Source organism: Tachyglossus aculeatus, chromosome 8 (assembly GCF_015852505.1).
Source record: "Tachyglossus aculeatus isolate mTacAcu1 chromosome 8, mTacAcu1.pri, whole genome shotgun sequence".
Lineage (NCBI taxonomy): Eukaryota > Metazoa > Chordata > Mammalia > Monotremata > Tachyglossidae > Tachyglossus > Tachyglossus aculeatus.
In genome coordinates this window covers 25,498,511-25,515,763 of record NC_052073.1, presented here as the reverse complement: position 1 = coordinate 25,515,763, position 17,253 = coordinate 25,498,511, and the positions used below count along the sequence as shown (strand labels likewise).

General features: G+C 51.6%; 1 protein-coding gene across 3 annotated transcripts in view; it reads left to right on the top strand.

Annotated features, from left to right (window-relative positions):
- Positions 1-17,253, top strand: part of PLCG1 (phospholipase C gamma 1) — an 88,142-nt gene that overhangs the window by 41,783 nt on the left and 29,106 nt on the right. For all 3 annotated transcript variants that reach the window (XM_038749960.1, XM_038749962.1, XM_038749961.1), the window contains 4 exons: positions 10,337-10,489; positions 11,129-11,222; positions 11,523-11,570; positions 16,761-16,845. In XM_038749960.1, coding sequence (XP_038605888.1) covers positions 10,337-10,489; positions 11,129-11,222; positions 11,523-11,570; positions 16,761-16,845 — 380 coding nt within the window. The remainder of the gene's footprint in view (positions 1-10,336; positions 10,490-11,128; positions 11,223-11,522; positions 11,571-16,760; positions 16,846-17,253) is intronic.

Below are 17,253 nucleotides of genomic sequence, written 5' to 3'. Positions count from 1 at the left end.
TCCCACCTGGGAACTGGACAGGGGACCAGACATTAAGCTATTAATGCCTGTCTACTTGTTTTGTTGTCTGTCTCCCCTCCTCTAGAGTGTGAGCCCGTTGTTGGGTAAGGATTGTCTCTATTAGTTGCTGAATTGTACTTCCCAGGCTCTTAGTACAGTGCTGTGCATACAGTAAGCACTCAATAAATACAATTGAATGAATGAATGACCTGACCTTGGAGGAGACCTCAAAGTGCCTCATCCTCATCTTCATCTTTGTTAGCCATACTCTCCCAAGTGCTTAGTACAGTCCTCTGCACATAGTAAGTGCTCAATAAATACCACTGATTATTTAGAGACTGTTTAGAAACCAGGTGCTTTGGGAGTCTTTTTTAAGGTATTTGTTAAGAACTTAGTATGTGCAGGGCACTGTATTAAGCACTAGGGTCAATACAAGGTTGGACCCAGTCTTTGTCTCACATGGGGCTCACAGTCTTAACCCCCATTTTTCAGATGAGGTAACTGAGGCCGAGAGAAGTAAAGTGATTTACTCAAGATCACACAACAAACAAGCGGCAGAGCCGGGGTTAGAACCCAGGTCCTTCTGATTCCCAGACCCATGCTTTTCTCACTAGGCCATGCTGCTTCTCTGCTGTCTGCAGGCCTGGGGAGACCAGGCCAGGATTAGAGGAGGAGGAGCAGAAGGAGAGGGAGAAATTGAAGAGGAAAAGGAGGGTGAAGGCCGGGGCAGAAGGAGGGAGGGGGGGGATTGGGATTTTGGAATAGGAGGGTCCTGAATCTCCCCTAAACTGCTGATGGGGCAGATGCTGGGGGAGACATGTGGCAGACATAGTGTTTTCTGTCTGCCCGGGGTGAGATCTCAAGGGCAGTGGCTGGGGGTGGGCTGGAGGGTCTCGGGTTCTGATCTGACCAAAGGAAAGCAGGACTCATTGAGGGAGGAGGGGGAGTTGTTTTTACTGCAGCAGTTGGGGAATCTCAGGGCAGAAAAGAAGCAATAATAACAGTAATAATCGTGGTATTTGTTTAGTGCTTACTTAGTCCTGGGTACTGTAATAAGCGCTGGGGTGGATAAAAGCAGATGGGGTTGGACACAGTCCCTGTTCCATTTGGGATTCACAGTCTTAATCCCCATGTTACAGATGAGGTAACTGAGGCCCAGAGAAGTGAAGTGACTTGCCCAAAGTCACACAGCAGACAAGTGGCGGAGCTGGGATTAGAATCCGTGCTCTATCCACTATGCCGGTGCTGCTTCTCATGAGGGACCCATTGGCTCAGTGCCCATCTCCCCCCAGCAGTACACCCCTGTCTGGGAATAGGGGTGGGAGGCTGACAAGGACTGAAGGGGCTGGTTGGGGGAGCAGCCGCAAGTCCTTGCCTGTGCCTGGCCCCGCGGGGGTGGGGAGGTGGCAGGAGAAGCAGCTGCGGTTTTGGGTGGGGCATGCGGTGTTGACATGAGGCTGGTCTCCCTAGCACGCGTGCTCCCACGGAGTCTCTCTCGGGGCCGGGCCCGCTCCCCGACACGATGGAACCGATCATGGGGGCAGAGGCAGGGGTCTGGAGTCTGACGGCGAGGAGGACTTGTCCCATCCCGGGTTGGCTTTGGCAGGAGCGGGCCGGGTTTCAGCCTCCACGTGGGGAGGGGGCTCCGGCCCGGCCTTCCCCCCACGCTGCAGGAGTGGGGGCTCCGCGCAGGAAGTGGCTTGTGGCCGACGGAGCAGGGAGGAAGCCACGGCCTGGCTGAGGTGCCGGGGCCCTCCGCTACCCCCCTTTCCCAGCGCCCGGGGATGAGTTGTGTGGTGGCGCCGGAGGCAGGGCCCACACATCCTGCCCGGGCAGAATGGGCTGCCACAGAGCCCTGCCTCCTCCTTCTCCCTTCTCAGGCCTCGGGGAACCGAGAACAGAGGCAGCTTCGTTCCCACAGGCGGGGAGCATGTTGGTGGGTGGGGAGAGGGACCCCCACCCTGTCTTCAGTTCCAGAGACCCATGTCAATGGGATTCGAAGCCACCATGTTTCCTCTCCCCATCTCCATTCCGGCTCCCTACTTCCGCCCGGGGCCAGACTGGTCTTTAGATTGTAAGCCCCTTGTGGGGAAAGACCGTGTCCTCTACTTTTAATGTCCTCTTCAAAGGGCCTGGTGCATGTCCGGGTGATAGCCTGGAAGCTCGTTATGAGCAGGGAATATATCTATGTACAGACATTGTACTCTCCCAAACGCTTAGTGCAATGCTCTGCACACAGTAAGCACTCAATAAATATGATCGAATGAATGTATGAATGATTTGAGAGGGCTCTCGAGGGCTACCCTGGTCAGTCACGGTTCTGTGGTAAATTCCACTGCACTGCCTCAGCCACCCTGTGGTCACCCATATTTTTAATTCAGCCCACTGGTGTCTTGGGCACTACCCTGCTGTCCCCTCTCTCTTTTTCTCCCTCTCCCTTCCCCACAAAGTTCCCATCCAGAGTGGGTAATGCTGAGAGCCAGGCCGGGGGCAGGGAGGACACTGAGGCACAGCCAGGTTTAACTTCAGCTCAGGAGCCCGATTCCCACTGGGCCAGGCACGGCCCGAGCAGCAGGTCAGGCTGATACACGGTGGTCCTCCTGAGCCGAAGGTCGTGACTTTTCCAGCAGGAGCCCACTGGTAGTTGAGGCAGAGTCGGGTGTCTGTGTTTGTCGGTTGTGACAGCGCAGGTTTGTTGCATTACCTGGATCGGAGGTGTTTGCCCCTCTCAAGAGATTGCGGAGGGGTGCTACTTCCTGTCGAGGCCGTGGCACTGCAGCGGGAGGAGGAGAGAGAAGATCCCAGACCTGGCCATAGAGGAAGCGGAGAGACGGTGCTAGTTTGTGTTTGAAGGGACACCGTTTGGTGTCTTTCTCTCTTGATGGGATGCTGGACTGTCCCTGGGTCTTGTGGCCGTGTCCTGTGATTTGGGTGGGTCCGGGTGGGATCGTACCACCCCTTTCCTGTGCCCCCCCCATCTTTGCCTCCGTGGACCCTAGCTTTGGGCTCCTGAGTCAGGGTCAGTGGAGCCCAGTCAGCCCTGTCCTGGTTCTCGCACCAGTTCCCACTCTGGTGGGGGTCTTTCTGTGTCCCGAGTTGGGGGCTCCCAGGGCGGTGAGCTGCAGGGCCACTCCCGGGCTGGCAGAGGGAAACTCGCAAATGGCCGGTTGGACTCTGGGACTAGGGTGGACCTCCGCTTCTCTCCACTGTGACCCTGCTCCGGTCTTTGTCCCAGTAAAACTTCAGCAAAACCAGGAGTTTCCTTCAACTGCAAGCAAAGTACGAGGATCCTGATTTTAACCCTCCTAGTCCCTTTGGGGATCGTCTCCCCTCCCCACTAGCTGCGAAGGAGAGCTGGGCTGGCCCCTTCCCTATGAGTTTCATCTTCAGTCGGGACTGAAGATTCTCTCTGTGCCCCCTCCTACCCAGAGCCTGAGCCTGATCCTTGCCCCTTCCCTCCCAAGTCAACCAATTCTTGGTTTCCTCAGCTTGGCCTTCTATTCTCCTCCCACCAGATCTGGGGCAGTGACTCTCAGGGCCGCCTCTTCGGGGCAGAAGGGAGAGAGGGCCTAGGCCGGGCTGAGATGATAATGGTCTCTCCTCAATCCTCGGCGTTGGCGGGGGGTGAGGGGAAGGAGGTGGAAGCATGACCCCCCCAGTAGGCACGGAAGTCCTGTGCTGCTGCAGTGCAGCTCGGTCACCTAGAAGTCCCTGGGTGTCTGCTGAGACTAGAAGTCCTGTCAGCCCCCAGGTCTCTGAGATGGGAAGCGAGGCTGTGAACCTAACCTGTGAGGTTAATTGACTTGCCCAAAGTCACACAGATGACAAGTGGAGGAGCCGGGATTTGAACCCATGACTTCTGACTCCAAAGCCCGGCCTCTTTCCACTGAGTGGAAGTGGGAGTCAGAGGATCTGGGTTCTCCAGACTCTGCCACTTGTCTGCCGTGGAACCCTGGGCAAGGCACTGACCTGATCTGTGCCTCAGTCTCCTCATCTGGAAAGTGGAGATTCAATATCTATTTTTACTTCTACTTACACCGTGAGCCCTATGAGGCCCAGATTTCAATCCCAGGTCCTTCTGACTCCCAGGTTCGTGCTCTATCCATTAGGCCATGCTGCTTCTCATTCCTGATTTATTACTCTATTTTACTTATACATATTTACTACTCTATTTTCTTAATGATGTGCATCTAGCTTTAATTCTATTTGTTCTGACAACTTGACACCTGTCCACATGTTTTGTTTTGTTTTGTTTTGTTGTCTGTCTCCCCCTTCTAGACAGTGAGCCCATTGTTGGGTAGGGACCATCTCTAGATGATGCCGACTTGTACTTCCCAAGCGCTTAGTACAGTGCTCTGCACACAGTAAGCACTCAATAAATATGATTGAATGAATGAATGAATGAATGAATGTGAGGCACGCCTCAGCCTGGGCCTCAGATTTCAGCCTGTTCAGGGCCCTAACTCTCCACCTCTGATCTCCCAACAGCAATAACTCATCTGCAGAACTGGAAGACTTGTTCCTACCCCTGCCCTATTCCCAGAGAGGCTGTGAAGACAAAGCCCCTGCTTTAAGACTCAGCTCTCCCCCTCCTACTTTATTTCAATAATCTCTTGTAACAACCCGACCCGCACACTTGGCTCCTCTAAAGCCAAATTGATAAGCAGCATGGCCTAGTGGCAAGAGCCTGGGCTTGGGTTCTAATCCCACTCTGCCACTTGTCTGCTGGGTGACCTTGGGTAAGACACTTAGCTTCTCTGTGCCTAAGTTACCTCATCTATAAAATGGGGATCGAGACTGTGAGCCCCATGTGGGACAGGGACTGTGCCCAATCTGGTTACCTTGTACCTACCCTAGTTCTTAGAACAGTGCTTGGCACATAGTAAACTCTTAACAAATACCATAATTTTTACAATTATTAACTTACTCCCCGTTCTTCCGTCTCATCTACTTTACCGCCGACCCCTTGCCCACTTCCTCCCTCTGTCCTGAAACTCCCGCCCACTTCGCAGCCAATAGCCCACCACTCTCTCCATTTTCAAAGACCTCCTAAGGTCACATTTCTTCAGAGGCCATTGCACACCCTATGCACTTAGGCATATACCCCAAAAGAGCTTGATAATCACCCCACCCCTACAGCACTAATGTACAGTACATTACACTGCTTTTTCTCCCATCTTTAATTTATTTTAATGTCTGTCTCCCCTTCTAGACTGAGAGCTCCTTATGGGCAGGGATCTTGTCTATCAAGTTTATTGTACTGAACTTTCCCCAGCGCTTAGTACAGGACTCTGCCCACAGAAAGTGCTGAATAAGTACCAATGATTGATACGACCTTTCTTTCGAGCCTGCTCTGAATGAATCACTCATTTATATTGTCTGTCTCCCCCTCTAGACTTGAGCTCCTTGTGGGCAGGGAACATGCTTACCAACCCTGTTGTACGCTCCCAAACACTTTGAACAGTGCTCTGCATACAGTAAGCACTCAGGAGATGCCATTGATTGATTTTAAAAGGGTTTTGATAAGTCTGAGGGCCTTCACCTCCCACCTGACCCCTCTACCTGGTGCCACCACATCCAGTAGGACCGAAGCAGGGTCTCATGAAGTCAGTTCTTCCCTCTGTCACCCCCTTTCTCTCTTCTCCGCCTCCTTCCCCCACTTCTCCTCTGTCTCAGGGCAGCTGGGGAACCCCCCCACAACCCCACACCCTGTGGGCTGAGTAACTGGTCCCCCATGTTGTCTGCCCTGGTTTTGTGTGACTTCCACGTTCCAGTTCTGAGAACCCACACAAACAGCCCAGGTCGGGTCGTTGCAGGGCAGCGTTCTTGCCGATTGGCCCCAGGCACTGTCTTGTGTCAAGAAAATCTGAGTCACCAGAGGTCGTCCACGTTTTGCCCCGAAAAGTTCAGCTTTTCCAGGAACTAAGCCCGTGAGGCTGACCAGACGGTTGGACGAACGGGGTATTAGCTGGGAAGTAATGATAATAATAATGGCATTTATTAAGCGCTTATTATGTGCAAAGCACTCTTCTAAGCACTGAGGGGGTACAGGGTGATCAGGTGGGGCTCACAGTCTTAATCCCCATTTTACAGATGAGGTAACTGAGGCTCAGAGAAGTTAAGCGACTTGCCCAAGGTCACACAGCAGGCATGTGGCAGAGCCGGGACTCGAACCCACGATCTCTGACTCCAAAGCCCGTGCTATTTCCACTGAGCCATGCTGCTTCTCTAGGAGCATGGTTCTCTGGGAGAGGTAGACTCTCCCAGAACCTGGGACACAGAGAGCGGAGGCTCCTTGTCTGTCTTCCCACTTCTGCTTTCGTTGCTGGTTTTATTGGGTTTGAGGATGTTAGGAGCCATGTGGGGCAGTGGAGGTAAGACAGTGGAGTCTTGAGCCATCTGAAGCCCAAGCTGACCCTCAAAAGACCCCCTGTCCCCCCTCACCTGGGCTTCCCAGGCCCTCCCGGGGATCCAGAGGTGAGGGAGGAGCCCCGAGGTCTAGCCTCCCCTCTATAATAATAATAATAATGATGTCATTTATTAAGCGCTTACTATGTGCAAAGCACTACCGTCCGTCCATCTCCGTTCCCCACTAGACTGTCCATGCCTTGAGGGCAGGTGTCATGTCTGCTAACTCCATTGAGCTCTCCCAAGGGCTTAGTGCAGTGCTCAGTAGATTGAGGGTTGTAACTAGGTCTGTCCTCTCCTCTTTAGGTTGTGAGCCCCTCAGGGAGGTCAGGGATTCGCAGGAGGTCACTGGTTCTGATCACAGCTCTGCCATTTGTGTGCTGTGTGTCACTGGGCAAGTCACTTCACTCCTCTGTGCTTCAGTTACCTCATCTGTAAAATGGGGATTGAGACTGTGAGCCCCACGTGGGACAGGGACCGTGTCCATCCTGATTTGCTTGTATCCACCCCAGTGCTTAGTACAGTGCCTGGCACATAGTAAGCACTTAACAAATACCATAATTATAATTATTATTAGGGGGCATTGGGGAGGATTCCGTTCAGTGTGTGCATTCTCCGCTGCCAGGCTAGATCCACACTGATGATCGATTAATGGATCAAATGATTGAGATTGAATGATTGAAGACACATCTTCTCCAAGAAGCCTTCCTATCTAAGCCCTCATTTTCCTCTTTTCCACTCCCTTCTGCATCCCGATTTGCTCCCTTTATTCACCCCTCCCTCAGTTCCACAGCACTTATGTACACATCTGTAATTGATTCATTTATATTAATGTCTGTCACCCCCTCTAGACTGTGAGCATATTGTGGGCAGGGAATGTTTCTGTTATATTGCACTCTCCCAGGCTTAGTACAGTGCTCTGCACGCAGTAAGCGCTCAATAAATACAATTGACTGACTGACTGCATACAGTAAGTGCTCCATAAATACGATTGATTGACTGAGTGATTAGAGGTTCTGACCCCACTCGATTCTGTCTTCTCTTCCTATCGTGTTGTTGTTCTTGTAAGTTTTTCCATTGTGCAGGAGGGTTGACTTTTTCTGTGTTGAACTCCCCCGTAGATTGTAAACTCCACAAGCAGCCCCCAGGAGTGAGGGGGAAGAGGGAGGAAGTCTACCATCACTGCACCTGCCCCAGAGGGGCTGGTGATTTCAGGGAGCCTCACGAAATGCTGGTGATGATCAGAAGTCACCAAAATTAAGATTGGCCAGTGGAAAGCTTATTCTATTCTATTTTTTTCAAATGGTACTTTTTAAGCACTTCTTGTGTTCCAGGCACTGTACTAAGGCCCCTCTAGATGGTGAGATAGTTTTAGGCAGGATTGTATCTCTCAACTCTGTTGTATTGTACTCTCCCAAACACTTGGTACAGCGCTCTACACACAGTAAGTGCTCAATAAATACGATACATGATGATCAGGTTGGACACAGACCCTGTCCCACATGGAGCTCTCAGTAGGTAGGAGGGAGTAGGATTTAACCCCCATTTTACAGATAAGGTAACTGAGACGCAAAAAAGTTAAGCGACATGCGCATGGCCCCACAGTAGGCAAGTGGCAGAGAGTACCTTAGTTATCTCATCTGTAAAATGGAGATTAAGACTGTGAGTGAGCCCATGTGGGCTATGGAGTGGTTCCAACCTGATGAGCTTATATCTACCCCAGTGGTTAGTACAGTGCCTGGCACATAGTAAGTGCTTAATAAATACTATGTAAAAAGACGGTTTAGCGGGCAGCAGGTTTGGGTGTCTACTGTCTGGCTTCATGGGAGGTTAAGCTCCTTAAGGGCAGGGATTGTGTCTTTGGAATGTGTCCCCGAGTGTCTAGCAAGGTGCACACAGTACGCACCGTTGATCCGGATAATGACAGTAATAATCACAGCAGTTATTATGAGCTTACTGTATCCCAGCCCTGTGCTGAGTTGTGCTCTGGGCAATTAAAGTCAGTCAGTTTTATTTATTGAGCACTTACTGTGAGCAGAACACTGTCCTAAGCACAATATACCATTCCCTGCCCACAATGAGCCTACAGTCTAGAGAAGAGCTTACAGTCCATCAGAAGCAGCATGGCTCAGTGGAAAGAACCCAGGCTTGGAAGTCAGAGGTCGTGGGTTCTAATCCCGGCTCCACCACTTGTCTGCTGTGTGACCTTGGGCAAGTCACTTAACTTCTCTGGGCCTCAGTTCCCTCATCTGTGAAAGGGGGATTAAGACTATGAGCCCCACGTGGGACAACCTGCTGACCTTGTCTCTCCCCCAGTGCTTAGAACAGTGCTCGGCACATAGTAAGCACTTAACAAATGCCATTATTATTATTATTATTATTATTGTTATTATCAGATGCAGGCCCTGTCCCATGGTGAAGGCTTGCAGAGGCACAGTACACTGCACATAGTAAGCACTCAGTAAATACCACTGATTGATTGATCTGGCGGATGGGTGTTTGTTGTGTGGGGTGAAGTCGGCCCTGCTGATGCCAACCAGAGTCGGCTCTGCACCCCCGCCTGCCTTTGGGTGCCAAGAGGCCTCCCTGTCCACGTGGCTGGTGGGAGCCTTTGAATCCAGACGTTAGTCTCCGGGAGGTCAGTGGACAGTGGGGAGGAGGCGCCCCGGACTACCAAGCAGAGGAGCTGTGGACCCCTTGCCAAATGCCCCCCGGTGATCGCGAAGCTCTTCCCTGACCCGGTTTGCTTTCAGTCAGTCATATTTATTGAGCACTTACTGTGTGCAGAGCCCTGTACTAAGCACTTGGGAGAGTACAATACAACAATGAACAGACACAATCCCTTGTCACAATGATCTTGCAGTCTAGAGGACAGTCCGGCCCCTCTCCTCTAGCATGTGGCCAAATTACTGGCAGAAAATAATAATAATATGACTGTGGTATTTGTTAAGCGCGTATTCTGTGACAAGCATTGATTTAAGCACTGGGGTTGGACACAGTCTCTGTCCCACGTGGGGCTCACAGTCTTAATCCCCATTTTACAGATGAGGTAAAGTGCAGTGACTCACCCAGGGTCTCACAGCAGACAAGGGGCAGAGCCAGGATTAGAATCCCCCCCGCCTCTGACTCCCAAACCTGTGTTCTTTCCACTAAGCCACGCAGGATCCTCCCTCCCTGCCTCCTCAAGCCTGCCGGGCTCCCGCTGTTATTTGGGTGTCTGGCACCGTCACTGGGTGAAAGGGGCCTGTGGGTGAGCACTGGAGCAGGGATGAGCTCACTTTGGGGAGAGTGGGAGGGGGCATCACCAGAAGGAAAGAGATGCCCGTTTTAGGGATACGACTGTCAGGTCAGAAGAGATGCTGTCTCAGTTTGCAGGAGGGGAGAGGGGGAGTCTTTAAGTCCTCCAGGCAGCCAGAAAGCAGAGCTGAGAACTACCCCCTTAGGGCCTGGGTTCCCTTCAAAGCCCTACTGAGAGCTCACCTCCTCCAAGAGGCCTTCCCAGACTGAGCCCCCCTTTTCCTCTCCCCCTCCCCATCCCCCCCCACCCTACCTCCTTCCCCTCCCCACAGCACCTGTATGTGTTTGTACAGATTTATTACTCTATTTACATATTTATTACTCTATGTACATATTTACTGTTCTATTTATTTTGTTAATGATGTGCATCTAGCTATAATTGTATTTATTCTGACGGTTTTGACACCTGTCTACATGTTTTGTTTGGTTGTCTGACTCCCCCTTCTAGACTGTGAGCCCACTGTTGGGTAGGGACCGTCTCTATATGTTGCCAACTTGTACTTCCCAAGCGTTTAGTACAGTGCTCTGCACACAGTAAGCGCTCAATAAATACGAATGAATGAATGAATGACAAGCGGTCTGTCTGAGGGACCCATGGACTAACTCTGTCCTTCCCTCCTTCCCTCCCCAGTTGACATCCGTGAGATCAAGGAAATCCGTCCTGGGAAGAGCTCCCGAGATTTCGACCGCTATCAGGAGGACCCTTCGTTTCGGCCGGACCAGTCCCACTGCTTCGTCATCTTGTATGGGATGGAGTTCCGCCTGAAAACCCTGAGTCTACAAGGTGTGAGGGCCTGGGGGTGGGCGGACAGGCTGGGGGGTGGGGGGAGCCCAACCCAAATGGTGGGAGGTGGGAGGGAGGGAGACTTGGAGAAGCAGCATGGCTTAGTAGATAGAACATGGGCCTGGGACGGCCCAGAACGGCCTGGGTTTTAATCCTGGCTCTGCCACATGTCTGCTTTATGACCTTGGGTAAGTCACTTTCCCTCTTTGTGCCTCAGTTACCTCATCTGTAAAATAGGCATGAGAGTGTGAGCCCTGACTGTGTCCAACCTAATTAACTTGTATCTACCTCAGTGCTTAGAATACATAGTGCTAAACAAGTACCATAATTATCACGATTATTTGGGGGACATTTAGTTCTTGGGAACATTTATCTGGGGGGTGAGGGACAAGGGGTTCAGTGGGATGTCAGGAGGTGAAGAAGCCAGAGAAATGAAGTCCTGAGGGGAGAGTGGAACCAGGTCATCCTCGGGGCAGGGAGAGTGGGGAGCGGGCTGGGGGGAGATTGGGGAGGCCCATTGTTTGAGGGAGTCGATCCCTGGGACAGAGGTCCCAGAGGGCCAAGCGCCCAGGGCGGCAGTCAGTTCCAGAGCACTCCCGGGTCAGACAGACCCGCTCACGGCGCTGGTCCTTTCCCCAGCCACGTCGGAGGAAGAAGTGAACATGTGGATCAGAGGCCTGAACTGGCTGGTGACTGATACTGTCAAGGCAGCCACCCCGCTGCAGATCGAGAGGTCAGCCGGATCCCCGCGTCCTGCCCCCGAGGCATCGGGTGGGGGGCACCTCTGACCCAGCCAGGACCGGGACAGCTCTGGGGGTGTCGACCGAGGGTACCCCATGGGACACGCCCGGGCTTCCTGCTGGCCCGGTCCTGCTCAGTCCTGACCTCAGCGTCAGGTAGCCCACATCTGTCAGCCAGTAGGTCTCAGCCGGAGGCCGGCATTTAGGAGGAAATTGGAAGTTCCCCCCTCACCTGGGTAGCACCAGGGAATTACACTGTCTCCGGGTGCATGTGTGTGTGTTTTTGGTCCTAGGTGGCTCCGGAAGCAGTTCTACTCAGTGGATCGCAACAGGGAAGACAGGTGAGTGATGGAGGGAAGGCGCCTTGGCCCCCGGGAGGTATCTGTGCGGAGTTGTCCTCCACAGGAAGTTCCGAGGTTGGCATTCCTTCTGCCGGTCCGCTTCAGCTTCACCCAAATCCAGCCCAGAAATGACAGTTCGTCACCAGCGAGAGGTGGTGCCCAGTGGCCTCCTTAAAAGTTGGGTCATTGTGAGGAGGGGACCCCGTTGTCAGGGGGTTGCCGTCAGGAGGGGACCCTCCTTTCAGAGGGTCAGGCGTGAGGGGACCCTGTTGTCAGGGAACCCTGTTGTCAGTGCGCCACTGCCGGGAGGACTGCCTGGAGGAGCCAGATTGGGAAAGAAGGGTAGGAATGAGAGTGGAAAGGGCCCAGGTTGTGGGAACCATCTCATAGTGTAGTTGTGTTCTAAATGGGGAGTGGATTCTTGAGGTTAGAGTACTGCCCTGCAGGGGTTATCCTGAGAAGAAACTAGTGCTGTGAAGAAAGCTCCTAAGAATGAATTTTAAGGAGAGAAAGAGAGAAGAGAAGAGGAGAGGGAGGGTGTGTGTGTGTTGGTGGGGAGCTTTGGCTTCCTTTCCCTTCTGCCCACCCCTGACTCCCAGATAAAGTAGGGAAGGTCAGTCATTGCTATCTAGCAGTGACCCCTCAGGATGCTGCAGCTGAGCCCAAGGACACCCCACTCCATTCAGATCCTTTCAAGAGGCCTGGGTTTTTTTGATCCACCAAACGCATGGGGAAACACATTTTTTGTTTAGTTTTGAAAAGACAGCAAGAAACGTTCCCCCCGCCCCGACGCCACAAACCGGTAGAGATTAGATTCAACTCCCAGCATCCCCTACAGGGCTAGAGTATGAACACCTGGCCCTACTGGGAGTAGCTGAGAGCAGAATCGTCTGAGAAGGGAAAATGAAACGATCTCGTGGTTTCAGTGTCCCAGTTTCAGGGAGGTCTAGCGAGCTGCCACAGGAAGATCGCCGAGCAAATGAGATCTCGAGTTCTCCTTTCGGCCCTCCTGGAGGGCAGGCAGGCGGCAGATGAGTTGCAGCCGTTGAAATCTGCCTCGTCTTTAAGAGCAGCAGTCACTGGATGGAGGTGGATTTCAAGAGCCAGAGGAAACCTGCCGCCTGCTAGCCGTTGGCTCTAAGAGTAGTTGAGAACTAGAAGTTTTAGCTTCTTCCTCCCACCTCTCCTCACCCCCGTCTCCCTCTTGGTGGCCTTGGGGGTGACGTAGGCTTGTCCCCGGAGGTCAGGTAGCTACATTCTCCATAAAGTCCGTGTTCTGTTCTGCCTTCTTGTCCCCCGGCCGCAAGCGACAGAGATTCCTAACTGCCCAAACAACCATGTATCCATGCTGACCAGGCCTTCATCTGAGCCCCATGCAGAGCATCAAGACTTGGCCAGTCTGTAGCATTTGTCGAGCACTGAACTGAGCACCTGGTCTGCTGTGTGACCATGGACAAGTCACTTCATTTCTTTGTTACCTCATCTGTAAAACGGTGATGAATATTGTGAGCCCCATGTGGAACAGAGACTGTATCCAACCTAATTACCTTGTATCTACCCCAGGGCTTAGGAAAGTGCTTGGCATGTAATAACTGCTTAACAAATACCACAACTGTTATTATTATTATGAAAGTTAGTCTTTTTTTTTATGCTGTGTCTTAAGCACTTACTCTGTGCCAAGCATTGTAAGCTTGCTGTGGGCAGGGAAGGTTTCTATCAACTCTGTTGTATTCTCCCAAGTGGTAAGTATGGTGCTGTGAACACACAAACACTCAGTACCATCAATGATGGCGTATTAAGCTCCGGGGTAGATTCAGGATTATCAAGTGGGACACAGTCCCGATCTCACATAAGTAGGAGGGAGTAGAATTTCATCCTTATTTTACAGGTGAGAAAACCGAGGCACAGAGAAGTTTGAATGACCTGCCCAAGGTCACACAGCAGGCACGTGACAGAACTGGGATTAGAAGCCAGATCCTCAGACTCCCATGCTGCTTCCCAGTCAACTTGATTCTTGCCCTCAAGAGGTGTACAGTCATACGGGGGAGATGGATGCAAAATTAGATAGGAAGAAAAAGAAAATGGAAAGATTGAAAGGTGGACGTACTTAAATAGTAGTTGTAGTAGTGCTCCAAATTATGCTTGGGAGGATGTGATTTGGAGAGAAGAAAAACTACTCAAGAAAGGCTTCCTGGAGGAGGTAGGGTGTCGGAAGGACCCTGAAAATGGGGAGAGTTGGGCCTTGTGGATTTGAAGGGAGAGAAAAGAGGTCAGAGACAGGTGAGCTGAAAGGCAAACAGAGGAAGAAGTTGAATGCAAGAGGAATGAAAAGTGTGAGCTGAGGTGTGTGGGAGAAGAGTCTGGAAAAGTAGGAGGTAGAAATCTGATTAAGCACCTTAAAACTAGTTTTCAGGGTTTTTAATCATGTGGGGAGGAACAGACAGCCACTGGAGGTGTTTGAGAAATGGGGAAATGGGTGCAGAACAGCTTTTTAGAAAAATGATCAGGGCAGCAGTGAAGTATGAACTGGAGAAGGGAGAGGCTGGAGGCAGGGAGACCAGTGAGGAGGCTGAAATAGTAGAATTAGCAAAATCTGGGAAAGTGTCCAGAATTTAAGCCATTAAAAGGCCCAAGGAGGTGGAAAATAGGTAGGAGAAAAGGCAGAAGGAACTAGAGTTAGGCCACCTGCAAAGGGGAAGGCCGAGGAGAGACCAAATATATGGGGCTAGTGACAGAAGACCTATCTAGGGCAGGGGACCTGGGTTCTAATCCCCACTCTGCCATATACCTGCTGCGTGACTTGGGGCAAATCGCTTAACTCAGTTTCCTGTTTCTCAGTTTCCTCAACTGTATAATGGGGAATGAAATACCTATTCCCACTCCTAGACCGTGAGAACCATCTGGAACAGGGACTGTGTCCATCCTGAATAGACTGTATCCACCCCTGAGCTTAAAACAATAGTCAACATAAAATAAGCGCTTACTGAACACCAATAAAAAAAGAATTACTTCTCTCTGCCTCAGTTTCCACATCCGTAATCATCTGTAAAATAGGGATTCAATGCCAGTTCTCCCTCCTGCTTAGACTGTGAGCCCTGTGTGGGGCAGGGACTGGGTCTGACCTGATTATCTTATGTCTACCCCAATGTTTAGTACAGTGCTTGACATGTAGTAAGTGCTTAACAAATACCATAATTATTATCAATCATTATTATTAAGGCAGAATTGGGTACAAGTTGCAGTGTCAGAGACTTAGGCTAGAAAAAGGGCAGAACTTCCTAACCAGGCAGGTTGGTAAACATAAGAAGGGGTAATGACTGATGAAGGGGGAAGGATTGCCTCTCATCTCACCTGTCTTTGACCTCTTCTCAGCAAAAGGCCTTTAGAAGTAGGGCAGGATGGGCAACTCTCCACCCGTCCCCTTCCCTGTACCCTGTTCTGTAGTTGGGAATTGCCAGAATGGCCTCAGTGTTGTCTTCTGGCCACCACAGAGCATGGCTGGCATGGCTCCTTACCCCACATGTCCCCCCACCCCTTCATTGGGCACCTTCGTGGGAGGTGGGTTTCAGGTTCCGGCCCTTTTAGAAGCAGCATGGTCCAGTGGATAGATCCTGGGACAGGGATTCAGAAGGTCATGGGTTCTAATCCCGGCTCTGCCGCTTGTCTGTTGTGTAACCTTGGGCAAGTCACCTCACTTCTCTGGACCTCAGGTACCTCATCTGTCAAATGGGGATTGAGACTGCGAGCCCCATGAGGGACAGGGACTGTGTCCAACCCGATTTCCTTGTATCCACTGCAGCACTTAGTACAGTGCCTGCGCAATGTAAGCACTTAGCGAATACCATAATTTGTTATTATTATTTTTGCTAGGGCAGGGAGGGGTGGGGGCACACGTGCCAGGCTGCACTAGCCCCTTCCTACTTGTCGATGCGCCAACCGCAAGGACTCTGACCCCAGCCTCTCTGATCGTTATCTTCCCCTCCCCTGTCACCTCCTCCCTGCCCCCAAAGTAGACAAACTTGCTGCCTTCTCCTTTTCAGCTGGAAATGATGATCTGATCATTTCGGGTTAGTTTTCTATCAGCCCTTCCCTGAATACTACCCGCTCACAGGGCACACCCTTCCCGAACGCTCCCCCCATGCCCCGGGGAGCCAGGAGGGTGGTTGATCTGCTAAGATTGATGTTTCTTCTGCTCCTTTCGGGGGTGCCACACCTTCACCCCCATCTCTGGCTTCCTGTGTGCCCGTGGGGGCAACGAGGTTGGAGAGGCCGGCGGCGTGGAACCAGGGTGTTTTCGGTCCTGGGAATAAGTTGGATCCTCCCCAGCTCCAAAGCTCTGGTACCCGGAGCTCCTCTAAGGGTGGGGAAGCAGCAGAGGCTCTGGGAAAGGGAAAACAGCAGGAGCTTCCAGGAGTTCTTGAGGAGTGTGAGAGACTCCCAGAGTGTGAGGGACTCCCCGAGGAGGGCAGAGCAGCGGGGTGCTCCTGGGAGAGCACTGAGGGCAGGGGACCAGGAAGTGCTAGGGATAGCGGAAATAGTAGAGTATAGGAACATTTACATAGGTGCTGCGGGGCTGGAGTGAATATCAAAGTGCTTATGGGTACACAGCCAAATTTATAGTAGATGCAGATGGTAGGCAGCTTGAAGTAGATGTGATTTTTATTTTTTTAGAAGGGTTTTGAAGGTGGGGAGGGCAATGTTCTGTCAGATATTAAGCGGGAGGGATTTGAGATTGTGTACTCCACGGGGGACACCCTGATCACCTTGTATCCTCCCCAGCACTTGGAACAGTGCTTTGCACATAGTAAGCGCTTAACAAATGCCATCATTATTATTATTCCAATGAGTAGGTTGGTGGTAGAGGAGCAAAGTGAGCAGGCTGGGTTGGAGTGGGAAGTAGGTGAGATAAGATGGCAGGGGGTAAGGTGATTTGAGGGCTTTAACGCCAATGGTGAGGAGTTTCTGTTTGATGCCAAGGGGGATGGGCAACCACTGGAGGTTCTTGAGGAGTGGGGGAACACGGACTGAAAGTTTTTGTAGAAAAATGATCCGGGCAGCAGACTGAAGTATGGCCCGGAGTGGGGCGAGACAGGAGGCTGGGAGAGCAGCAGGGAGGCACCTGAAGTATTCAAGGCAGGGGAGAGGATAAGTGTTTGGCTCATTGTAGTAGCAGTTTGCTTTCCTCCTTAGGATTTCCGCTAAGGACTTGAAAAACATGCTGTCCCAGGTCAACTACCGTGTCCCTAACATGCGGTTCCTGAGGGAGCGGCTGACGGTAAGCCCCTCTGCCCAGCGCCCCTGTGGTCCAGCTTGGGCTCCTCGTCACCCCAAGCCCTCTTCAGTCCCTGCCACGAGTTCCTGGGGAGCTGGACTAGCCTAGTGGGATTCCCCGCACGGAGGAATACCCCCAATAAATCAATCATTGGTATTTATTGAGCATTTACAGTGTGCAGTGCACCACACCAAGCGCTGGGGAGAGTACAGTTTATTCATTTATATTAATGTTTGTCTCCACCTCTAGACTGTAAGCTCATTGTGGGCAGGGAATGTGTCTGTTTATTGTCATATTGTATTCTTCCAAGCTCTTAGTACAGTGCTTTGCATGCAGTGAGTGCTCAGCAAATATAACTGAATGAATGACTGAATATGGTATAATAGTAGAGAAGATCCCTTTGATCTTGTC